The sequence below is a fragment of the Ambystoma mexicanum genome, chromosome 3q, assembly GCF_040938575.1.
Source record: "Ambystoma mexicanum isolate Mex_15411 chromosome 3q, UKY_AmexF1_1, whole genome shotgun sequence".
Classification (NCBI taxonomy): domain Eukaryota; kingdom Metazoa; phylum Chordata; class Amphibia; order Caudata; family Ambystomatidae; genus Ambystoma; species Ambystoma mexicanum.
This window is the reverse complement of record NC_090926.1, coordinates 1,245,737,666-1,245,763,961: the sequence shown is the minus strand read 5'-3', so window position 1 is coordinate 1,245,763,961 and position 26,296 is coordinate 1,245,737,666. Positions and strand designations below refer to the sequence as shown.

General features: G+C 52.2%; 1 protein-coding gene across 1 annotated transcript in view; it reads left to right on the top strand.

Annotated features, from left to right (window-relative positions):
- The first annotated feature begins 534 nt into the window (after positions 1-534).
- CNN1 (calponin 1) overlaps positions 535-26,296 on the top strand; it is a 166,019-nt gene continuing 140,257 nt past the window's right edge. Inside the window, exon 1 of the mRNA XM_069604210.1 lies at positions 535-725. Coding sequence (XP_069460311.1) covers positions 666-725 — 60 coding nt within the window. The 5' untranslated portion in view covers positions 535-665. The remainder of the gene's footprint in view (positions 726-26,296) is intronic.

Sequence of the window (26,296 nt, the reverse complement as noted above, 5' to 3'; positions counted from 1 at the left end):
TGTTTGCGCGCTTATGTGCTATAAACTTCCTGAACCCTCCACCCCACCTCTCCCCCTCCCCCATACCATAGTTCTTCTGCCAGTACCACTAAAGCCAAAGCGTTGACGGGCAAGGAGAAGGCACATCTGTCGCAGTTTCAGCAGACAGACCACAGACTGAATGGGTGCGCTCTGTCATCGGGGTTGGGGGCAGTGTGAGATGCTCGCCCTCCCGTGGCGGACTCTAAGTACTGAATGACCGTGGAAGTCAGCCTTCAGTAGCAAGGCATTCATAAAAGCGCCCAGAGGCGATTCAGCGCGCCCCGTGGGCACTATACCAGAACATTCGCCCACGTCAGGTGCCTCTGCCAGCGCTCCATTCTTCGAAGAAGACCCAGGGCGGAAAAAATGACACAATATTTAATTTTTTTTGTCCTCTCAATACCTTCTAGTTGACATCACCACTAGGCCCGCGTCGATTGGCCGCCCCTCGTGGCCAATGGGAAGGCCACGCCGGGGACACACACATCACAGACTTATGAAAAGTTTAAAACGTTGCTGTGAAGTTTCCCCGAGTCATCAGAGCCCCAGGAGAGGAGGAGAGAGGCAGAGAGAGGTGGGATTTCAACCACCGTGGAGCAGGAGATCACCAGGACACCCCCAAAAAACACCAAGGAGCCCCAACAATGTCAGCCCATTTCAACAGGGGACCAGCCTACGGTCTGTCAGCAGAGGTGAAGAGCAAGGTAAGGGCTCCCAGCCTGCCGCCGAACAGGGGCTGTCTCATTAATGCCCGCATATGTATAGTACTTCATAAGGGTGTTAAGCTCGTTCCAAGCAGATGCTGGTCTGCCCAGGATCACACAGTGTTGGTCAGTGGAGACGCTGGGATTAGAGGCCGGGTCCCAGGGGTCTCTCGTGGGCTGAGTATCCAGCTAGAGGTTTGGCACTAGTGGCATGTGCAGGGTGGGTGCCCGGCTCAGCCCAACGCATGCGGTGATATTCGGCAACACCCGCCGACTCGTTCTTGTTACGCCAAAGAGATCCGGCGTCTCCGCGGGAAGAGGTGCTCTGTCTGCGGGGGCGAGACACCGGTCTTGCAGTCCCGGTTGTCCTTCAACAAATCTTGGGTCTAATTAGATCAACCACGACTACAACTCCCGGAATGCATTGCTTCGTTTAATGAAAGAGCAGGAATGGAGAAGCGGCGCTTTTGTGGCAAGGAGTGAGGGTCTTAGCGACTAGACGAGGGGTGCGAATATAACAGAGAGTAGGCAGTGGACAGAGACATAGCTCCCTTTCAAAAAAGAGAGAGCGAATGAGTGTGTGACAGGGCGCGCGTGCGGGCGCGCGCGCGCGCGAGAGAGAGAGAGCGTGTTCCCAGTGTGGGCACTAATTGCACACCTTGCTAAGACCAATTCTTCGACCTGCCCATGCTTGTGCGGCACCAAGCTCAACGCTAATCGCGTTATACACCTCCGAAGAAGGATGAAAGGCTGAGTCAGGCGGCCTTTCAGGGTTCCAGCCAGTGAGCCTCCGTGAGTCACCTGACCCGTTTGCCAGGCTCTTTCGGACCCCAAAGGGCTAACTCAGAGTGTGAGTGAGTGCGCGGAGGGTCCGGCGGTGAGTCAGCGATTCAGTGTGATGGGGAATGAGTAAGTGCCTCGCCTGCTTTTATAACAAAACATTGCTGAATGCCTTCTGTTTCCCCGAAATGTAATGCTAATACTGCTGTATATTAGGTAGCGCTTAGAGGGACTTCATAGCACTATATGTAACAGGTGAGAGGCCGAGTTATCTTCTTTGGGTTTGAGAATTATGGTGTACTAAAGATATCGACAGATCACTGCAGCAGGCGCACAAACCTCTGGGACATCTTAACATGCGACCTCCTTCTTACAGAGGAATCCGTGCAGTCCTATCCCCGCTTCTGCCCACCCCTCACTTCTGCCCTTTTAACTTTCTTCTTCCTCCATTGCCTACAGTCCCGGTGCCCTGAGCGATGGGAGGAGGGAGAAGGGAGGGGGCATATACCACAATTTCTCCGACTTCTACGGTTGTGATTGGTGCAGTATTAAAGCTTTGAAGCATGACAAGAACTCAACCCACAGAGCAGATCCAAACCCGTGACCCTGCTCTTCACATGACTCTCCGCAGCTGTTGCATTCATCCACTGAGTTGTCCATGGGTTTCAGAACGCGACCTTTGACGTGGCCATTAATCTCTGCAGCAGGCACAATACCTCTCCGAGCTACCTTATAGGGATATGCACCTGTGACCTCTGAGGTATAAGTACGTTTCTGCAGCAGATACATTGAAGCGCCGTTTTCTATTCAGGCTTCGAGGCGTGTGCCATCTGATGTACCCATAGATGGCCGCAGCAGGGGCATGAACCCAATGAGCAATGTGACCTGGTTATTGAAGTCTGGTCCACCTGTCCCTTGGTCAAATGAAGTTGGGTTGCGGGTTCAAATCCCAGCTGGCGGGCTCTGCGCAGTAACACGAGGGTCGCCTAGCTCAGTCCCTCAGAGTGACCTCCTTCAGAAGGAGTCGATGAAATGGGGGAATGGAGGCAGGCGTCACGTGGGTAAACTCTCGACTTTTATCCTCATAGCGCTAACACACGATCATCCTCCGGGGGGATGAAAGGAGGACCATTGCCCGTGCTTTCAACCTTGGCGAGGAAAGAGTGTGAACAGGCCGCAGCCCCAGCTCTGTGGACGGAGCTACTACTGGCCAATCAAGACGCTTCCTGATAGGCCGGTGCTTCTGAAAGCGACAGCCGGTGGGGCTGGGGCAGAGTCACGCATGCGTCCATCTGCCGCTCACCGCCACCCGCCAAAACACAGACATAGACACAGGCGTGGGGGCTGATGGCAGAACACAGATCACCTCTTGTCCTCATGTACGTGATGTACCTACCTCAATCTCCAGCTCTGTCTTTGCTCTGAGCTGATGACCAGCACAGCGGCGGGCAGGTGCGGAGGGTGGGGTGTTCATTTAACCTCTAACCTGACACTAAGGGAGAGAGACCGTACTTTGAACCCCTACCCCAACCAAGTAACAGGTGTAACGCTGCACTAAAACTCGCGTGTACCCTCTTGCGACCATCACAACGGGCACGTCGCCTCATTCTGCCCCTATAAAGCGCTTTGAAACACATTGTATAGGTGGTATATACATAAACTATCATATCATAACCTTCCCCTGGGGTGAACCTTGGCTTCTGCGGGGGTCCGCATCGAGGGGCCGCTGAAAGCACACTCCAGGCGGGGGTCTGATTCAGGGTAGTTTTGCCCCCAAGCCTTTAAAATGCACGTACATTCGTGGGACCGCGTGGGAGCCCTTCTGCTGAGATAAACATGCCCGTGCCCTGTTCTATGGGTAGGCGCCCACCCAGGAGGGTTTACCATCGCTCTTCAGCCCACTGAGCGCCTCCAGTGTTAAGCGTTGGCAGGTCAGCCTATGCCCCTGTGAGACAGGGCAGCAGTGACATGCCAGGCAAGAGAAGGCGGGCGCTGCGGGCTTGCTGGGCACCGTAGGCAGGCGCTGAGGTCTAGCTGGGCACCGTAGGCAGGCGCTGCGGGCTTGCTGGGCGTCACAGGCAGGCGCTGCGGCCTTGCTGGGGGTCGCAGGCAGGCGCTGCGGCCTTGCTGGGCATCGCAGACAGGCGCTGCGGGCTTGCTGGGCGTCGTAAGAAGGCACTGCGGCCTTGCTGGGCGTCGCAGGCAGGAGCTGCAGCCTTGCTGGGCGTCACAGGCAGGCGCTGAGGTCTAGCTGGGCACCGTAGGCAGGCGCTGCGGCCTTGCTGGGCATAGCAGGCAGGCGCTGCGGCCTTGCTGGGGGTCGCAGGCAGGCGCTGCGGCCTTGCTGGGCATCGCAGACAGGCGCTGCGGGCTTGCTGGGCGTCGTAAGAAGGCACTGCGGCCTTGCTGGGCGTCGCAGGCAGGAGCTGCAGCCTTGCTGGGCGTCACAGGCAGGCGCTGAGGTCTAGCTGGGCACCGTAGGCAGGCGCTGCGGCCTTGCTGGGCATAGCAGGCAGGCGTTGCGCCCTTGCTGGGCATGGCAGGCACTGCAGCCTTGCTGGGTGTTGTAGGCAGGCGCTGCGGCCTCGCTGGGCATAGCAGACAGGTGATGCACCCTTGCTGGGTGTCGCAGGCAGGCGCTGTGGCCTTGCTTGGTGTTGTAGGCAGGTGCTGCACCCTTGCTGGGTGTCGCAGGCAGGCGCTGCGGCCTCGCTGGGCATAGCAGGCAGGTGATGCACTCTTGCTGGGTGTCGCAGGCAGGCGCTGTGGCCTTGCTGGGTGTTGCAGGCAGGCGCTGCATCCTTGCTGGGTGTCGCAGGCAGGCGCTGCATCCTTGCTGGGTGTTGTAGGCAGGCGCTGCAGCCTTCCTGGGCATCGCAGGCAGGTGCTGCGGCCTCGCTGGGCATAGCAGGCAGGCACTGCAGCCTTGCTGGGTGTCGCAGGCAGGCGCTGTGGCCTTGCTGGGTGTTGTAGGCAGGCGCTGCATCCTTGCTGGGTGTCGCAGGCAGGCGCTGCATCCTTGCTGGGTGTTGTAGGCAGGCGCTGCAGCCTTCCTGGGCATCGCAGGCAGGTGCCGCGGCCTTGCTGGGCGTCGTAGGCAGGTGCTGCGGCCTCGCTGGGTATAGCAGGCAGGCGCTGCGGCCTTGCTGTGTGTTGTAGGCAGGCGCTGCATCCTTGCTGGGCGTCATCAGTGAGGTGCATCTCTGCTGCTGCAGGGGTCTGCAAGCTGCAGCTCTCCAGATGTTCTGGACTACAACTCCCATGATCCCGCAGCATTGGTTGCGCTGGCTAGGGGTGATGGTACTTGTAGTCTGAAACTGATGGGGAGAAGCCGAAGGTTATAACCCCTCTGGGCGCAGAGAGCCGGGGTCCATGTCTGTATTGCACGTACTACCTTAGGGGGATAACCCAAGCATGACAACATGTGCCACAAGTGTGAGAGCCCCTCTTCTGGGAAGAAGCAAAAAAAAAAAAAAACTGTTCTATTGGGAACGAGTGAGTGTCTGCAGTCTTATTTCGGTGGTTCTTTAAAGTCCAGATGGCCTCATTATGAGTTAGGTGGTATTCTGGCGGTGAATCTGTCAAAATTACCGTTACTGCCACTTGGTCTGGCGGATTTACCGCCGGATTACAAGTGGTGGTGGCGGTGTTAGTCCCCATTAATTTAGAGTCCATAGGACTCCCTGGGGGATTTTGGCGGTATTACCGCCACAGTCAGAAGTGCGACGATTGGGGGTAAATCATCTACTCCAGGGTCATATCCGTAGTATGGTGATGCTAGAAAAGTGGCGGTAATAACACTGCCGCCACTTTTTCCACACACCGCCAAACTCGTGATGAGCCCTCCAGTTATGAATATTGCCGTTTCCAGAACATGCCGCGTGGTGCGGCTTCAGCAGAACAGCAAAACTAAGCAAGAACAAAACAGTATTTTAAAAAAATGTAAAAAGGAGCAACATCTCCTGTTTACTGCTCACTCCTGAGGCTGCCCTGGTGTGTCACCCCGGGCGATTGGCCCTGAGGCCTTGCTTGAACGTTCTCATGTAGTTTTCATTACCAGAAGGCATGGTGGTCTCGCTCCACACACCCTGCACTCAAATGTAACACACGCACTATTGCACATCACCTCTGCCATAAGAATGAAGTTACTGTCTTCCCACATAAGTCTCTATCTCCTTAAACACTCCCCCCCCTTTGGTCCCTCGAATACCACCGCTGCACCCATACACACTCCATTTAGACATGGGGGACTAGAAGGGCGTGGCCACACCTGCATAACTTTAATGGATGAAATGCACACACGCATAATAGCACCTCCCACATTTTTGGACTCCGGTCCCTTCCGAAGGCGTTAAACCAAAAGTACGTTGGGACCATAATTATGGTGAAAGGCGCTACAACAAATGATGAAAGAATGAATGAATGAATGAATGAATGACTGAATGAATGAAGATGAGTAGGCAAAGCACTCAATGCTGATATGTCTGTGATCTGCAGGGCACACACCTCGAAGAGGAGATCCAGCCTTTCATCCTTCTGCAGATGATGAAAGTGTTTATTTATTTATTTGCACATTTATAGAAGGGCACTAAGCCCGTAAGCATCAAGGTGCTGGTTAAAGTGCCCAATCAGTAGGCGAGGAAGCGCCTGACGGGGAACATCGATTGAACAGCCCGGGTTTTAATTGTTTTGAACGGCCAGTATGAAGGTTCAGAGCTCAGGCGAGTGGTGATAACTGGGGAGCTAGAGCCCCCCGCTCTGGAGCTCTTGAAGCTTAGTGTGCTTGGTGTGGTGGATGTAGTTCGCGCGCACTGGCCTGTTCGAGGTGCTTTTGTTTAGTCTTTGTGCCAGGTAGGGGGGAGCAGAGTTTGAGCAGCATCTATGCGTGATTAAGAGGGTTTTGAATTTGATGCGCTCACGTACCTGATGCCGGTGCCCTCTTCGTCAGGAGTCTGTGATGTGGTCATGCTTAGAAAGGTCCAAGGCGGTGCAGATGGCATTATTTTGAATGACTTGTAGTTTGTTGAGGTTGTGTTCAGAGGTGCCAGCAACAACATGATGACTGGTTTTGATTCACAATAATGGATGTAGAAACGTAAAGCACTTTAGAAATAAAACAATAGCAGTATTACACACACCCACACACACACATGCACGCACACACACGCACACACACACACACACACACGCAGACACACGCACACACACACCCATACGCACACACACACACACCTACATACACACACACTTCCACCCACACACACACCCACACAAACACACACCCACACAAACACACACACACACACACCCACCCACACACACATGCATACACAAGCACACACAAACACACACCCACACACGCATACACACACACCCACACACACACTTCCACCCACACACACCCGCACCCACACACACACACACCCACACACACACACACACACTTCCACCCACACACACGCATACACAAGCACACACACACACACGCACACACACACACCCACACACATACACCCACACACATACACACACACACACACTTCCACCCACACACACCCACACACACGCATACACAAGCACACACACACCCACACACACGCATACACAAGCACACACACACACACACACCCTACATACCCCAAATTCAAGCTTTCGAGAGTTAATCTCCTCCTAGATATGGCCAGCCCACCATTAAAAGCACTGCTGCTGGCCCATGGACAGGGGGCACCAAGGATGTGGATTGTCTGGGGTCTGGGCATGCACTGCAAAGCAAGTGTGGGTCTGCTCAGAGACAGAGAGGCGCACTGCCACTATTCAGCAGTAGATTCCAGGCAGCCCTCTGGACATTTGAAAGGTGCCCCCCCTCGGGTAAGGGATAGGGGTAGTGCAAGGGATATAGAAGAGAAGTCCCCCCACTGGTGTCATTTGCTGGCAGCATTTATATGCCGGCTTCTTCGCAAAGAACGCACACACCTATCTGTACATTTAATGGGACAGTGCCTGCCCTTCTCAGCAGGGCTGCTGTACATTTAGTGCGACAGTGCTGGCACTTCCCAGCATGGCTGCTGTACATTTAGTGCGACACTGCCTGCACCTCTCAGCATGGGTGCTGTACATTTAGTGGGACAGTGCCGGCACTTCCCAGCATGGCTGCTGTACATTTAGTGGAACACTGCCTGTGCCTTCTGGTAGGGCTGCTGCACACATTTAGTGGGACAGTGCCTGCACTTGCCAGCATGGCTGCTGTACATTTAGTGGGACACTGCCTGCACCCCTCAGCATGGCTGCTGTACATTAAGTGGGACAGTGCCTGCACTTCTCAGCATGGCTGCTGTACATTTAATGGGACAGTGCCTGCACTTCTCAGCAGGGCTGCTATACATTTAGTGGTGGATAGTACCTGCACTTCTCTGCTTGGCTGCTGAACATTTAATGGGACAGAGCCTGCACCTCTCAGCAGGGCTGCTGTACATTTAGTGATGGACAGTCCCAGCACCTCTCAGCAGGGCTGCTGTGCATTTTGTGGGACACTGCCTGCACCTCTCAGCATGGCTGCTGTACATTTAGTGATGGACAGTGCCTGCACTTCTCAGCATGGCTGCTGTACATTTAATGGGACAGTGCCTGCACTTCTCAGCAGGGCTGCTATACATTTAGTGGTGGATAGTACCTGCACTTCTCTGCATGGCTGCTGTACATTTAATGGGACAGTGCCTGCACCTCTCAGCAGGGCTGCTGTACATTTAGTGATGGACAGTGCCTGCACTTCTCAGCATGGCTGCTATACATTTAGTGATGGACAGTGCCTGCACTTCTCAGCATGGCTACTGTACATTTAGCGGGACAGTGCCTGCACCTCTCAGCATGGCTGCTGTACATTTAGTGAGACAGTGTCTGCACTTCTCAGCAGGGCTGCTGTATATTTAGTGGGACACTGCCTGCACCCCTCAGCATGGCAGCTGTACATTTAGTGATGGACAGTGCCGGCACTTCTCAGCATGGCTGCTATACATTTAGTGGGACAGTGCCTGCACCTCTCAGCATGGCTGCTGTACATTTAGTGGGACAGTGCCTGCACCTCTCAGCATGGCTGCTGTACATTTAGTGGGACAGTGCCTGCACTTTTCAGCAGGGCTGCTGTACATTTAGTGGGACAGTGCCTGCACTTCTCAGCATGGCTGCTGTACATTTAGTGGGATAGTGCCTGCACCTCTCAGCATGGCTGCTGTACATTTAGTGGGGCAGTGCTTGCACTTCTCAGCAGGGCTGCTGTACATTTAGTGGGACACTGATTGTACCCCTCAGCATGGCTGCTGTACATTTAGTGATGGACAGTGCCTGCACTTCTCAGCATGGCTGCTGTACATTTAGTGGGACACTGCCTGCACTCCTCAGCATGGCTGCTGTACATTTAGTGATGGACAGTGCCGGCACCTCTCAGCAGGGCTGCTGTGCATTTAGTGATGGACAGTGCCTGCATCTCTCAGCATGGCTGCTGTACATTTAGTGGGACACTGCCTGCACCTCTCAGCATGGCTGCTGTACATTTAGTGGGACAGTGCCTGCACCTCTCAGCATGGCTGCTATACATTTAGTGATGGACAGTGCCTGCACTTCTCAGCATGGCTGCTGTACATTTAGTGGGACAGTGCCTGCACCTCCAGCATGGCTGCTGTACATTAAGTGGGACAGGGCCTGCACTTCTCAGCAGGGCTGCTGTACATTAAGTGGGACAGTGCCTGCACTTCTCAGCAGGGCTGCTGTACATTAAGTGGGACAGGGCCTGCACTTCTCAGCAGGGCTGCTGTACATTAAGTGGGACAGTGCCTGCACTTCTCAGCTTGGCGGCTATACATTTAGTGATGGACAGTGCCTGCACTTCTCAGCATGGCTGCTGTACATTTAGTCGGACAATGCCTGCACTTCTCAGCATGGCTACTGTACATTTAGTGGGACAGTGCCTGTGCCTTCTGGTGGGGCTGCTGTACATTAAGTGGGACAGTGCCTGCACGTGCAAGCGTGGCTGATGTACATTTAGTGAAGGACAGTGCCGGCACTTCTCAGCATGGCTGCTGTACATTTAGTGGTACAGTGCCTGCACTTTCCAGCATGGCTGCTTTACATTTAATGGGACTGTGCCTGCACTTCCCAGCATGGCTGCTGTACATTTAGTGGGACAGTGCCGGCACTTCTCAGTATGGCTTCTGTACATTTAGTGGGACACTGCCTGCACTTCTCAGCATGGCTGATGTACATTTAGTGGGACAGTGCCTGCACTTCTCAAGATGGCTGCTGTACATTTAGTGGGACAGTGCCTGCACTTCTCAGCATGGCTGCTGTACATTTAATGGGACAGTGCTTGCACTTCTCAGCATGGCTGCTGTACATTTAGTGGGACAGTGCTGGCCTCCCTCAGCATGGCTGCTGTACATTTAGTGTGACAGTGCTTGCACTTCTCAGCATGGCTGCTGTACATTTAGTGGGACAGTGCTGGCCCCCCTCAGCATGGCTGCTGTACATTTAGTGTGACAGTGCCGGCACCTCTCAAGAGGGCTGTTGAACATTTAGTGAGGGACAGTGCCTGCACTTCTCAGCTTGGCTGCTGTACATTTAGTGGGACAGTGCCTGCACGTCTCAGCTTGGTTGCTGTACATTTAGTGATGGACAGTGCCTGCACCTTGCAGCATGGCTGCTGTGCATTTATTGGGACAGTGCCTGTACTTCTCAGTATGGCTGCTGTACATTTAGTGATGGACAGTGTCTGCACTTCTCAAGATGGCTGCTGTACATTTAGTGAGACAGTGCCTGCACCTTGCAGCATGGCTGCTGTACATTTAATGGGACAGTGCCGGCACCTCTCAGCAGGGTTGCTGTACATTTAGTGGGACAGTTCCCGCACCTCTCAACATGGCTGCTGTACATTTAGTGGGACAGTGCTTGCACTTCTCAGCATGGCTGCTGTACATTTAGTGGGACAGTGCTGGCCCCCTCAGCATGGCTGCTGTACATTTAGTGGGACAGTGCCGGCACCTCTCAAGAGGGCTGTTGTACATTTAGTGATGGACAGTGCCTGCACTTCTCAGCAGGGCTGCTGTACATTTAGTGTGACAGTGCCTGCACTTCTCAGCTTGGCTGCTGTACATTTAGTCTGACAGTGTCTGCATATCTCAGTATGGCTGCTGTACATTTAGTGGGACAGTGCCTGCACTTCTCAGCATGGCCGCTGTACATTTAGTGGGACAGTGCCTGCACTTGCCAGCATGGCTGCTGTACATTAAGTGGGACACTGCCGCCACTTCACAACATGGCGACTGTCCATTTAGTGTGACAGTGCCTGCACTTCTCAGCATGGCAGCTGTACATTTAGTGGGACAGTGCCTGCACTTCTCAGCATGGCGGCTGTACATTTAGTGTGACAGTGCCTGCACTTCTCAGCATGGCTGATGTACATTTAGTGGGACAGTGCCTGCACTTCTCAAGATGGCTGCTGTACATTTAGTGGGACAGTGCCTGCACCTTGCAGCATGACTGCTGTACATTTAATGGGACAGTGCTTGCACTTCTCAGCATGGCTGCTGTACATTTAATGGGACAGTGCTTGCACTTCTCAGCATGGCTGCTGTACATTTAGTGGGACAGTGCTGGCCTCCCTCAGCATGGCTTCTGTACATTTAGTGTGACAGTGCTTGCCCTTCTCAGCATGGCTGCTGTACATTTAATGGGACAGTGCTTGCACTTCTCAGCATGGCTGATGTACATTTAGTGGGACAGTGCTGGCCCCCCTCAGCATGGCTGCTGTACATTTAGTGTGACAGTGCTGGCACCTCTCAAGTGGGCTGTTGTACATTTAGTGATGGACAGTGCCTGCACTTCTCAGCAGGGCTGCTGTACATTTAGTGGGACAGTGCCTGCACTTCCCAGCTTGGCTGCTGTACATTTAGTGGGACAGTGCCTGCACGTCTCAGCTTGGCTGCTGTACATTTAGTGGGACAGTGCCTGCACTTGCCAGCCTGGCTGCTGTACATTTAGTGATGGACAGTGCCTGCACTTCTCAGCATGGCTGCTATACATTTAGTGATGGACAGTGCCGGCACCTATCAGCAGGGCCGCTGTACATTTAGTGGGACAGTGCGTGCACTTCGCAGCAGGGCTGCTGTACATTTAGTGATGGACAGTGCCTGCACCTTGCAGCATGGCTGCTGTGCATTTATTGGGACAGTGCCTGTACTTCTCAGCATGGCTGCTGTACATTTAGTGATGGACAGTGTCTGCACGTCTCAAGATGGCTGCTGTACATTTAGTGAGACAGTGCCTGCACCTTGCAGCATGGCTGCTGTACATTTAGTGGGACAGTGCCGGCACCTCTCAGCAGGGGTGCTGTACATTTAGTGGGACAGTGCCTGCACCTCTCAACATGGCTGCTGTACATTTAGTGGGACAGTGCTTGTACTTCTCAGCATGGCTGCTGTACATTTAGTGGGACAGTGCTGGCCCCCCTCAGCATGGCTGCTGTACATTTAGTGGGACAGTGCCGGCACCTCTCAAGAGGGCTGTTGTACATTTAGTGATGGACAGTGCCTGCACTTCTCAGCAGGGCTGCTGTACATTTAGTGGGACAGTGCCTGCACTTCTCAGCTTGGCTGCTGTACATTTAGTCTGACAGTGTCTGCATATCTCAGTATGACTGCTGTACATTTAGTGGGACCGTGCCTGCACTTCTCAGCATGGCTGCTGTACATATAGTGGGACAGTGCCTGCACTTCTCAGCATGGCTGCTGTACATTTAGTGGGACAGTGCCTGCACTTGCCAGCATGGCTGCTGTACATTAAGTGGGACAGTGCCGGCACTTCTCAACATGGCGACTGTCCATTTAGTGTGACAGTGCCTGCACTTCTCAGCATGGCTGCTGTACATTTAGTGGAACAGTGCCTGCACTTCTCAGCATGGCTGCTGTACATTTAGTGTGACAGTGCCTGCACTTCTCAGCATGGCTGATGTACATTTAGTGGGACAGTGCCTGCACTTCTCAAGATGGCTGCTGTACATTTAGTGTGACAGTGCCTGCACTTCGCAGCATGGCTGATGTACATTTAGTGGGACAGTGCCTGCACTTTTCAAGATGGCTGCTGTACATTTAATGGGACAGTGCCTGCACCTTGCAGCAGGGCTGCTGTACATTTAATGGGACAGTGCTTGCACTTCTCAGCATGGCTGCTGTACATTTAATGGGACAGTGCTTGCACTTCTCAGCATGGCTGCTGTACATTTAGTGGGACAGTGCTGGCCTCCCTCAGCATGGCTTCTGTACATTTAGTGTGATAGTGCTTGCACTTCTCAGCATGGCTGCTGTACATTTAGTGGGACAGTGCTGGCCCCCCTCAGCATGGCTGCTGTACATTTAGTGTGACAGTGCCGGCACCTCTCAAGAGGGCTGTTGTACATTTAGTGATGGACAGTGCCTGCACTTCTCAGCAGGGCTGCTGTACATTTAGTGGGACAGTGCCTGCACTTCTCAGCTTGGCTGCTGTACATTTAGTGGGACAGTGCCTGCACGTCTCAGCTTGGCTGCTGTACATTTAGTCGGACAGTGCCTGCACTTGCCAGCCTGGCTGTTGTACATTTAGTGATGGACAGTGCCTGCACTTCTCAGCATGGCTGCTATACATTTAGTGATGGACAGTGCCGGCACCTCTCAGCAGGGCCGCTGTACATTTAGTGGGACAGTGCGTGCACTTCTCAGCAGGGCTGCTGTACATTTAGTGATGGACAGTGCCTGCACCTTGCAACATGGCTGCTGTGCATTTATTGGGACAGTGCCTGTACTTCTCAGCATGGCTGCTGTACATTTAGTGATGGACAGTGTCTGCACGTCTCAAGATGGCTGCTGTACATTTAGTGAGACAGTGCCTGCACCTTGCAGCATGGCTGCTGTACATTTAGTGGGACAGTGCCGGCACCTCTCAGCAGGGGTGCTGTACATTTAGTGGGACAGTGCCCGCACCTCTCAACATGGCTGCTGTACATTTAGTGGGACAGTGCTGGTACTTCTCAGCATGGCTGCTGTACATTTAGTGGGACAGTGCTGGCCCCCTCAGCATGGCTGCTGTACATTTAGTGGGACAGTGCCGGCACCTCTCAAGAGGGCTGTTGTACATTTAGTGATGGACAGTGCCTGCACTTCTCAGCAGGGCTGCTGTACATTTAGTGGGACAGTGCCTGCACTTCTCAGCTTGGCTGCTGTACATTTAGTCTGACAGTGTCTGCATATCTCAGTATGGCTGTTGTACATTTAGTGGGACAGTGCCTGCACTTCTCAGCATGGCTGCTGTACATTTAGTGGGACAGTGCCTGCACTTGCCAGCATGGCTGCTGTACATTAAGTGGGACACCGCCTGCAGTTCTCAGCCTGGCTGCTGTACATTTAGTGGGACAGTGCTTGCACCTCTCAGCATGACTGCTGTACATTTAGTGAGAAAATGCCTGCCCTTGCCAGCATGGCTGCTGTACATTATGTGGGTGGGACACTGACTGCAGTCCTCAGCATGGCTGCTGTACATTTAGTGGGACAGTGCCTGTACTTCTCAGCAGGACTGCTGTACATTTAGTGGGACAGTGCCTGCACTTGCCAGCATGGCTGCTGTACATTTAGTGATGGACACTGCCTGCACTTCTCAGCATGGCTCCTGTACATTTCGTGATGGACAGTGCCTGCACTTCTCAGCATGGCTGCTATACATTTAGTGGGACAGTGCCAGCACTTCTCAATGTGGCCGCTGTACATTTAATGGGACAGTGCCTGCACTTGCCAGCATGGCTGCTGTACATTAAATGGGACACTGCCTGCACTTCTCAGCAGTACTGCTGTACATTTAATGGGACAGTGCTTGCACCTCTCAGCATGGCTGCTGTACATTTAGTGGGACAGTGCCTGCACTTGCCAGTATGGCTGCTGTACAGTAAGTGGGACACCGCCTGCAGTTCTCAGCCTTGCTGCTGTACATTTAGTGGGACAGTGCTTGCACCTCTCAGCATGACTGCTGTACATTTAGTGGGACAATGCCTGCACTTGCCAGCATGGCTGCTGTACATTACGTGGGTGGGACACTGACTGCAGTTCTCAGCATGGCTGCTGTACATTTAGTGGGACAATGCCTGTACTTCTCAGCAGGACTGCTGTACATTTAGTGGGACAGTGCCTGCACTTGCCAGCATGGCTGCTGTACATTTAGTGATGGACAGTGTCTGCACGTCTCAAGATGGCTGCTGTACATTTAGTGAGACAGTGCCTGCACCTTGCAGCATGGCTGCTGTACATTTAGTGGGACAGTGCCGGCACCTCTCAGCAGGGGTGCTGTACATTTAGTGGGACAGTGCCCGCACCTCTCAACATGGCTGCTGTACATTTAGTGGGACAGAGCTGGTACTTCTCAGCATGGCTGCTGTACATTTAGTGGGACAGTGCTGGCCCCCTCAGCATGGCTGCTGTACATTTAGTGGGACAGTGCCGGCACCTCTCAAGAGGGCTTTTGTACATTTAGTGATGGACAGTGCCTGCACTTCTCAGCAGGGCTGCTGTACATTTAGTGGGACAGTGCCTGCACTTCTCAGCTTGGCTGCTGTACATTTAGTCTGACAGTGTCTGCCTATCTCAGTATGGCTGTTGTACATTTAGTGGGACAGTGCCTGCACTTCTCAGCATGGCTGCTGTACATTTAGTGGGACAGTGCCTGCACTTGCCAGCATGGCTGCTGTACATTAAGTGGGACACCGCCTGCAGTTCTCAGCCTGGCTGCTGTACATTTAGTGGGACAGTGCTTGCACCTCTCAGCATGACTGCTGTACATTTAGTGGGAAAATGCCTGCCCTTGCCAGCATGGCTGCTGTACATTATGTGGGTGGGACACTGACTGCAGTTCTCAGCATGGCTGCTGTACATTTAGTGGGACAGTGCCTGTACTTCTCAGCAGGACTGCTGTACATTTAGTGGGACAGTGCCTGCACTTGCCAGCATGGCTGCTGTACATTTAGTGATGGACACTGCCTGCACTTCTCAGCATGGCTCCTGTACATTTCGTGATGGACAGTGCCTGCACTTCTCAGCATGGCTGCTATACATTTAGTGGGACAGTGCCAGCACTTCTCAATGTGGCCGCTGTACATTTAATGGGACAGTGCCTGCACTTGCCAGCATGGCTGCTGTACATTAAATGGGACACTGCCTGCACTTCTCAGCAGTACTGCTGTACATTTAATGGGACAGTGCTTGCACCTCTCAGCATGGCTGCTGTACATTTAGTGGGACAGTGCCTGCACTTGCCAGTATGGCTGCTGTACAGTAAGTGGGACACCGCCTGCAGTTCTCAGCCTTGCTGCTGTACATTTAGTGGGACAGTGCTTGCACCTCTCAGCATGACTGCTGTACATTTAGTGGGACAATGCCTGCACTTGCCAGCATGGCTGCTGTACATTACGTGGGTGGGACACTGACTGCAGTTCTCAGCATGGCTGCTGTACATTTAGTGGGACAATGCCTGTACTTCTCAGCAGGACTGCTGTACATTTAGTGGGACAGTGCCTGCACTTGCCAGCATGGCTGCTGTACATTTAGTGATGGACAGTGTCTGCACGTCTCAAGATGGCTGCTGTACATTTAGTGAGACAGTGCCTGCACCTTGCAGCATGGCTGCTGTACATTTAGTGGGACAGTGCCGGCACCTCTCAGCAGGGGTGCTGTACATTTAGTGGGACAGTGCCCGCACCTCTCAACATGGCTGCTGTACATTTAGTGGGACAGAGCTGGTACTTCTCAGCATGGCTGCTGTACATTTAGTGGGACAGTGCTGGCCCCCTCAGCATGGCTGCTGTACATTTAGTGGGACAGTGCCGGCACCTCTCAAGAGGGCTTTTGTACATTTAGTGATGGACAGTGCCTGCACTTCTCAGCAGGGCTGCTGTACATTTAGTGGGACAGTGCCTGCACTTCTCAGCTTGGCTGCTGTACATTTAGTCTGACAGTGTCTGCCTATCTCAGTATGGCTGTTGTACATTTAGTGGGACAGTGCCTGCACTTCTCAGCATGGCTGCTGTACATTTAGTGGGACAGTGCCTGCACTTGCCAGCATGGCTGCTGTACATTAAGTGGGACACCGCCTGCAGTTCTCAGCCTGGCTGCTGTACATTTAGTGGGACAGTGCTTGCACCTCTCAGCATGACTGCTGTACATTTAGTGGGAAAATGCCTGCCCTTGCCAGCATGGCTGCTGTACATTATGTGGGTGGGACACTGACTGCAGTTCTCAGCATGGCTGCTGTACATTTAGTGGGACAGTGCCTGTACTTCTCAGCAGGACTGCTGTACATTTAGTGGGACAGTGCCTGCACTTGCCAGCATGGCTGCTGTACATTTAGTGATGGACACTGCCTGCACTTCTCAGCATGGCTCCTGTACATTTCGTGATGGATAGTGCCTGCACTTCTCAGCATGGCTGCTATACATTTAGTGGGACAGTGCCAGCACTTCTCAATGTGGCCGCTGTACATTTAATGGGACAGTGCCTGCACTTGCCAGCATGGCTGCTGTACATTAAATGGGACACTGCCTGCACTTCTCAGCAGTACTGCTGTACATTTAATGGGACAGTGCTTGCACCTCTCAGCATGGCTGCTGTACATTTAGTGGGACAGTGCCTGCACTTGCCAGTATGGCTGCTGTACAGTAAGTGGGACACCGCCTGCAGTTCTCAGCCTGGCTGCTGTACATTTAGTGGGACAGTGCTTGCACCTCTCAGCATGACTGCTGTACATTTAGTGGGACAATGCCTGCACTTGCCAGCATGGCTGCTGTACATTACGTGGGTGGGACACTGACTGCAGTTCACAGCATGGCTGCTGTACATTTAGTGGGACAATGCCTGTACTTCTCAGCAGGACTGCTGTACATTTAGTGGGACAGTGCCTGCACTTGCCAGCATGGCTGCTGTACATTTAGTGATGGACAGTGCCTGCACTTCTCAGCATGTCTCCTGTACATTTAGTGATGGACAGTGCCTGCACTTCTCAGCATGGCTGCTATACATTTAGTGGGACAGTGCCAGCACTTCACAATGTGGCCGCTGTACATTTAATGGGACAGTGCCTGCACTTGCCAGCATGGCTGCTGTACATTAAATGGGACACTGCCTGCACTTCTCAGCAGTACTGCTGTACATTTAATGGGACAGTGCTTGCACCTCTCAGCATGGCTGCTGTACATTTAGTGGGACAGTGCCTGCACTTGCCAGCATGGCTGCTGTACAGTAAGTGGGACACTGCCTGCAGGTCTCAGCATGGCTGCTGTACATTTAGTGGGACAGTGCCTGTACTTCTCAGCATGGGTGCTGTACATGTAATTGGACCGTACCGGCACTTCTCAGCATGGCTGCTGTACATTTAGTGGGACAGTGCCGGCACTTCTTAGCAGGACTGGTGTATATTTCGTGAGACAGTGCTTGCACCTTTCAGCATGGCTGCTGTACATTTAGTGGGAAAGTGCCTGCACCTCCAGCAGGGCAGCTGTACAGTAAGTGGGACACTGCCTGCAGTTCTCAGCATGGCTGCTGTACATTTAGTGGGACAGTGCCTGCACTTCCCAGCTGGACTGCTGTACATTTACTGGGACAGTGCTTGCACTTTGGGCTAGACATGTCTGCTGTGCAGGGCTGCAGGCCATGCTCCCCGGGCAATGCATGTAGAGGTCACGGTGCCCAGGGCATGAGCTTTGACCATGCCCCAAACACAGGGACTGATGTGCATGGCCTCTGGTCTGACACTGTAAGTTGGGTTACTGTGCCCAGGGAATGGGACAGTGGCAGCTGGCGTGGAAAGCACTAAGGGTGGAATCATTTGGCCCTGGGCATGGCTACGGGCCATGTTCAGACTTCCCTCCAAGTGGGCCTTTGAGCAATAACAATTCCCAGAAAAACCCTTCAAAAATACTACTCCTGAGACTAAACAGAAGAGACCACATCCCACCAGCCCCGAGAAGCCTACACTGGGTCCCAGTAAAGAAAAATGCATCAACTTTAAAGCGCTCTGCATCGCCCACAAATCACTACACGGACAAGCAGCCGAATTCATCCAAGCCAACATCAACTGCTACCAACCAGGAAGACCTAAGATCAAGCAACTATCTCCAAATCGAAATGAAACTCTATGAGAAAAGGACATTCGAAGGAACGGCGTTCTCCTGTTTGATGAGAAAACTGTGGAACTCAATCGGAATGAAGTAAGAACGACAGAAGACCACCTCACCTTCAGAAAACCACTGAAAACCCGGCTACTCAACTCACCAAGACTAGCATAAAAAAACGGCACCTCTCACAACCCTTGCCTCGAACCCAAGGTAATCAAGGGACAGTACGGATCCTGGAGCCGGCAATAAAACAACCACGTGGTACTAACCACTAAGCACCGGCACCCGCCTCCCCGCCACTCGTCAGCATGCCTCTCACCTACCACATACACCCTAACGGGCCAGCCTTTCTATGCACAAAACTACCACAAACAACCCAGACACTGGACGTTGCCCTCTGGGCACAATACCCGCGTGCACACAGCCGACGCACACTCAGAAACCTCCCACCCACGGAGGCCATTTACTTCCGGTTCTGCGTGCTCTCAACAGAGGTGCACCACCTCCATCCCATCCCTCTCTCGCTCCCTAACCAGCCCCACCCGCTTTTCTTACAAAGCCACCTGAGCGCCTGGAGACCATGAAAGCGGTAGCGGTGCGCAGCACAGCTCACCTTACCATTACATGTGCTCTGTTATGGCAATAGACCAAACCACCTTAAGAAAGTCTTACCAGTGCCCAGGAACACCACTCGTTTGCTTCGAAACTTAAAAACCACTCCAGCTCCTGAACGAGTGGGCACACAACCCTAACACACCGCGTGCCATGCAGTGCTCATGGCATCACTCATGGTGACACCCATGGCTCCCTCGATCACATCACTGAAGGCAGCATATATGACACCGCCGGAGGCAGTGGGCACGGGCGATTTATTTATTTATTTTTGCATTTGTATAGCGCACATACAGCCAAAAGGCACTGTGCATGGGGCAGGGGCAAGGTTTTTTTGTTCTTTGAATTTGGGTGTTGCTTTTTAACATAGTTTATCGCGTAACCAGGCCTGGGAATATTACTCGTTTTAGATAAGCGATTTCTGGGGGTCTTTTCGTGAGAGAGCGGGCGTTGGACTTTCAGAACTGCTCTTCTGGGAAGGTGTGGGGAACACATATATATCGGGATTGGCCTTTGGAGCGCAGCAGGGGAGAGAAGCAGAGGCATTCTTGTACTTGGCACTGGGGAGGGTCCAGGAGCGCCTGGGGGGGGAGAATATTACCCGTCAACAGAAATCCCCTGTGGCTCGGAACCGAACCGAGACAAAGGCGGCCTGTGGGGAAGAGCCTTCTCGCAGGTCCTACCTGGGTCTTTATGTCTTTCCCCGCAGCGCTGCCAGCATTCAGGCGGTTCCGAGGCCCGGAAGGAACCATCGCCCAGTGACTTTCCAGCCAACTAAAAGGCGGGAAAACCCCCCAAACACAGGGAGTGCGGCTGACGCCACGAAGGAAAGCGGAGCTCAAATATGAGAATGCATAAGGCCAATTTAGCAACTGGGCACGTTAAGGGGGTCTACAAGTCTCAACAACTGAATCTAAGTGTGGGGGTAGGGGGGCTCTTTGGGTGGCCGGTGGCTTCCATCCCATAGGATAACGGACCAGAGAGTATGGTTAGGAGTGACTGCAGGGTGCAAGTAGGCAGTCTGGTGCCAGCAGCGACACTTGGCACTAGGCTTCGCTCTGCCAGAATAAGGTCCTCTGACTCGCCCGCTGCCTGGGCAGCAACACGCACGAGGTACCTAAGCCATGGCCATATGTCTACACAAATACATCCTTTCTGGCTCAAATCACAAGAACTAAACCCCTGAAAGAAGGCTGACTCAGTGATATAGCATTAGAGACCAAAGAAGGGGGCATTATCATGGGATAATGCCCCGAAATGATGTCCCGAGGAGATGCCAAGCGACTTTATCACAAAAGAAAATGACCTTGCCTGAGTTTTATACACACAGTGCTCATTGCAATACAGGTTTTGGAGATATGGCGGCAGTGAATAAAAAAAAGTTTAACAGTGAGTGAATACACAAAATATGTAAAGACACAACACGTAGTATCATGCTGTAAAATGCCAATGTAAAGGTTGTCTTGCTATAAGGCAAGCATTTTAATCATAAACTTGCATGAGCTAGAATGCATTGTGTGTGAAATGAAAGGGAAGGGCCTTTCTAGATGAAAGTGAAAGCATTGCTCTTCGTTGAACCTTTCACTTCACTCCATTGGACTGGAGGCTGCCTGTCACCTTGAAGGTGCAGTGAAACACATCTCCTCCCAGAGATGGAGTCTCTTGCTGGGACATTGCATTGCTTTCACCTGAAAGCAGTGAAAAGCGTTCCGTTGTTTCCCTGTCTGTTACTGTTGCCCGAATGTTTGGACTGCAGTCAATACCGTGAGGTATTGACTGCATTCTGAGCATTCTGATTGGGTAAGAGGGGTCAATAATGAGCTTCGTGTGCTAATAAAGAATATGTTGCAGACCCTTTGGCATATAATTGGAGTAATTTAAGTCAGAAAAATGGGCACAGTCTCCTTTGAAGCGGGCAATAACGTTTGATAACTAACGAAACCAACAAAAAAAGTCAGGCACTTCGTTTATGTTCCTGGAAAGTGCAGGAACCGTCTCTTTTGACTTAGGGGTGGGCGGTCTTAAAGTGCTCGGCGCGAACTCGGGCTCGAGCCTTCCATGTAAAGGTTTGACTCTGCTCGCACAAGCTGAAAACGCAGGAAAAGTCTAACCACTGGACCAGAGTATTATTAGACCAGAGAAATGTGTTTACAAAATTATATCAAAATGGCCCTCATTACGACCCTGGCGGAATTCGCGGTGCAAAATGCACCGCGGAGCATGGCGGAAAGCCGCCGATAGCGCCATGGGGGTTGGCGGACTTACCACCCCATGCCGACCTTGGCGGAGCGGTAAATCCCCAATCCCCATTTTACCCTTCCCCATTCCCATTCTTGCCCCATAGGGTATAATGGGAGTGGGGAAGGAGTTAATTACGCCGCCGTAAAGTACGGCGGCGTAATTAACAACGAGGTCCCTTAGCACCATGGTTTTCTCCGCCCGGTAAAACCAGGCGAAGAAAACCTCCATGGCGCTAAGGGAACTCGTAGTAGGGCGGACGTGTCCGCCGCGATTACCGCTGGCGGTATCCCACTCCGCCAGGGTCGTAATGAGGGCCAATGTATTTTAAATGATACACAAATTAGAAAAAGTGAATAAATCACAAATTAATAGACACTACACAATTTTTAGAAAACACAGCAGCGCAGCAACATTATTTTGCCTAAAAGGGCTAATAAAAGCACGCACACTTTCCATTCATAGTGCAACATTCAAACACACCTCAACAATCAGTGACATTCATACAGTTTGTTGAAAACCAAACAAATAGAATTGTAAACATGAGAGGAGCGCAGTTCATGATTTCTCCCCAGAAAAACATTAATAGTTTATACAGCACACAATAGGAGTTATTAAACAAACCTATTGAAAAGGCGGATCACAGCGAAAATTCAGATCACATCCCTTTGAATTTTTCTCATGACTCGGCTCGCGCCATCTGACCTTTGTAGCGGTGTCTCGCGCGTTGAATCAGGCAAGTCAATAAATGTCCTGGTTTGCCACAAACTGGCTAAAATCCTCCCGGCCCAATTCGAGCCACATCTTACGATGGCTCAAAATTGGGCTTACATATTTCTGTTAAACCATGTGGATTTAAAAAAAGGCTGGGGCCGATTCTCTAACTTTTTTGAGGCTCAAGTGATGACATGGGCTCGTGCATCCCAAAACCTGCGCAGAAAAAAAACATGCCCCCTATTCTCAAAGCGCTTCTGAGTGTGTACATTTGCACTAATAAGAGCTTATTTTTTGCACTTACACGTGCATTCCGAATCCACACACAGAACGCTCATTGGAATGCACAAAACATAGTCACATTCCCCTGGCCCTCTTTGGAACAGCTGCAAGTGGCTGTGCAATGCCTAGGAGGGTCCGTGCCACGCCCTGTCATGCATGTTTGTGTTATGTAATAGCAGCAGCAGGAACAGTTGCTTTCCCGCTTGTATTTCTATCCCTTAAACAGGGATAGACATGTTTTTTTTCTGTCAACATTTGACAGCCGTCCATCCCTGTGAAATACTGTCCCATCATCCAGCCTGCCGTACATTAATTTCTGAAGTGTGCTCCCAACACTAATGCATGCAAGGGGGCTGGCCAGAGCATCATGTGTGCTGCTGCAGAAACCCCTGAAATGCACAGGTCACCTTTGATCAGGGCTTTAAGTGGGGTAAGAGTTTGAGGGCGTTGTTTGCGGGATGGGCGTGGCCTAAAAAGTACACAAACCATGGTAAGTTATGCATACAAACATATAACATTTACATATTTGTGTGCATACCTTATGGTCTGCGTACTTTTCAAGCCATCCCATCTTTTTTTTAACATTTCTATATTTATAAAAGATAGCTTGAAAATGACACAATTCAAGGCAAAATTCAAGCCATCTTTTAGAAACACTGAAATTTGCACGGGGTCCCCGGGTTCGGCAATTGTCAAAGACGCCTCAGTGACCTGGGGAGGGGGCAGGAAACAAAAGGACAGCAACTTCCTCTGGTGACCCCTCGCGCGAGGGGTCACCAGAGGAATTTACTGGCTGGAACGTCTGTCAGCTTGCCTGACTTAATGGCGGACACAGCTCCGGCCGAAGCTTCGGCTGCGGACGGATAAAGTGTCTTGCCAAAGTAATAATGGGACTGGGGGGCTCTGGCAGGGCCCCGACTCAGCCTCACTTTTTGGAGGCTGCCGGGGCCCGGCCCCCACTGGCCCCGGCCCACTTAAAGCACTGCGTTTGATGATAAAGTAATATTCTTCTGGGTGCAAGTGATGAGATGGGCTCGCACATCTCATTACATATTGCGAAAAAACGTGTGCCCTCTTCTCGGAGTGTCAGAATGCGCGCATCTCAGGTGCGTGCACTCACGTGCACTTTTCACCACATTTGCACAAAGACAGGGAATTTCTAGGCATTTCAAAACATGCCCCAAATCCACAAATGTATGGCTCTCCGAAATGCACAGAAAGTGGTCACATTTCTCTGCGTCTCTTGGGAATGGGCACAAAGGTGCACAATGCACGACAGAGCTACTGCCGAACCCCACCGTGCATTTTGTAAAATCTGGAGCATCAGGGCCATAAACCGCGGCTGTCACAATTGCATTTCTTTCCCTCAAACAGTCATAGAAATGACAGTCTCTGAGAAATGAACTTCCAGCACCCAGACCCTGTGAAGCATCATTTGCTTTGCCGCACGGCACCCCTAAAATGTGCAGCTCAGCTTTGTGGATCTGGGAATATGCACGTTTGCAAGATGCGCACGAAGGAAAGACGCACCTCCTCTGCGCTTCTTTCAAGTGGTGCATTTGTATGGCTCCGGTGTATTATTTCTTTAGCCACCAGTAATACTGGCCCTAGAATTCAGTATTACCAAAGAGCTCTATTCAGGCCAACTCGAACTATCAAATACTCGAAACCTCTATACGAGCGGCTCCAATTCTGGGTCAAACGTTTCGAGCCATTTTGAGTTTCTACCCCGAATGGTTGCACTCTTTCGAGACGCGTCGAGACCGCGCGGCATAGGTAGCTTCATGGCTTTTTCGAGTCGGTTTGCCCTTCCCTACTCTATGGTCAAGCGACGGCTTCAGATCCCAGCAGGGCCCGCGCAGCCTCCACTCCTCCTAGGACGATGGATTCAGTATCACTGCATCAGGAAGTAGCAGCATCCTTTACTTATGTCTGATAAAGCGGCATGACTGTGGTAGCAGGATTGTAAACTCGGTCTCGGGGTCGGCACCTTGTTGCCTAAGCCGACCTACTGGGATTTCAGTCACCTTTTGGACTGCTGATCAATTATTTCACATTTAACACACCTTTTAAAACAGATTAGAACCCGGGATGGTGGCAGCAACCAATCAAGTTGCTCGGAACGTGGGCTGAAACTACCGATCTAAGCTCGCTTTCCAGGAAACCTGATGGCGGCTTCCCCTGCCCATCATTTTCCGTCCACCCTCCATTCCCTTCTTCTTTTAATTCCCCCCTCCCCACTTAGCTGATTTCTGTGGCAGCAGCATGGGCGCCGCCACTGTTGGCTCCTCCCTTTGTCCGTGCTGGCCGTCATGGATATGGAAGAGGGGCTCTGTGTGGAGCCTCGTCTTACTGCTCCGTGGCAGCCATCTTGTAGCGTCCTGTATATTCAAACAAAATACAATGCTCTCAGCACCCCAGGTTACCGGATTGGCAACTCGGAGTGCTAATGGCATTCGTACCCGATCCGGTGTGCCGGATTGGGTGTTATCGGATCGGGAACCCTTCGTTAAAAGCTCTCGCTGCGCACAGGCCTTTAACTCGGGCCCTCAGCCGATAACACCCAATCCGGCCGGCCGGATCGAGCATGAATGCTTATGTATGCTCCCTTTCAGGCTTGATAGAGTCCATCAGGCCCGGCTTTGTAAATCTTGTCTCTTCCGTACTCAAGGCTGGTGGCAGCGCTGAGGTAACACGGTGCCACATTGAACATGAGCATTTCAAATCTGGCCCCAATGCAAGGGTGGAGGGGAGCGGGGGATCACCAAATTGCCACTTTGCAGAGACGGCTACAGTCTTTGCACCCACCCAGCCTGCACGCCGTCCTCGGACCCCACTAGTGGATTCCCATTCCACTAGGCATGGGATGCCAAGATCTGGAGTGTGTACAGACCGCACGCTTCCTAGAAGCCCTGACCCACGCCACATCTTGATTGTACAGACCATAAGAAAAACACGAATTCCGGAAGCTATGCAACGCGGTCCACCAGCCTGGCTGCGAAAGATGCCTATTCCCCTCGCCCCTGCTCTTCCTCTCTCCCACCCTCCTTTCTTCCCCTAGCGCTCTGAAGCGGTTTCTAGGCTGTGCAATGAAAATACATCAACAGGACAAAGGTTGCATTTAGTAATACCTTTAATTGGTTATTTATAACGTGCTAGCACAGACCCAGGGATCGAACCTGTGTTGCACCTCCTTCCTTTTGCTTCCAAGGCGAGCACGTTACCCCTGAGCTATCCTCCCGGCAGTAATTGACGTTAACAGAGGCAGACTGTTGTTTCAACACAGAGCAAGTCCGCATGCTGGCAAGCTTCCTACAGCTTGTCCTTGTGCTTTATCTGAAGCCCATATGTAAGTCACGTGCGTATGTGATTGCGCCAGCTGCCATTGCCACCTTCTGTAAACCCAGGGCATTTGGTAGGGTTTTCATGGGTAAGAGAGCAACGTTGCTCTTTTGAGTCTTTCATCACAGGGGTGATGATGGCTGTGCCCTTCCGCCCTCTGTCTAGAAGCAATGGAAGGATGGCACCTTTTCTGAGCGCTCGTTTCTGACGTCTGTGTGCAGCCTGCTGACGCAGGTTTGAATCCCGGCAGGGCCAACTCAGCCTTTCATCCTTCTGAGGTCGATAAATTGAGTACCATGCGGTGGGCAATGATATCAGCTGTTATTACTTTGATACCCTCAGGTGCACTAAAAACCTTTTTTTTCTACGTGGCATCACCTGCTCGGCGTGCAGCCCACTCCTGGGCTGGCAGCCACTGGAGCTGGGTCTTTAG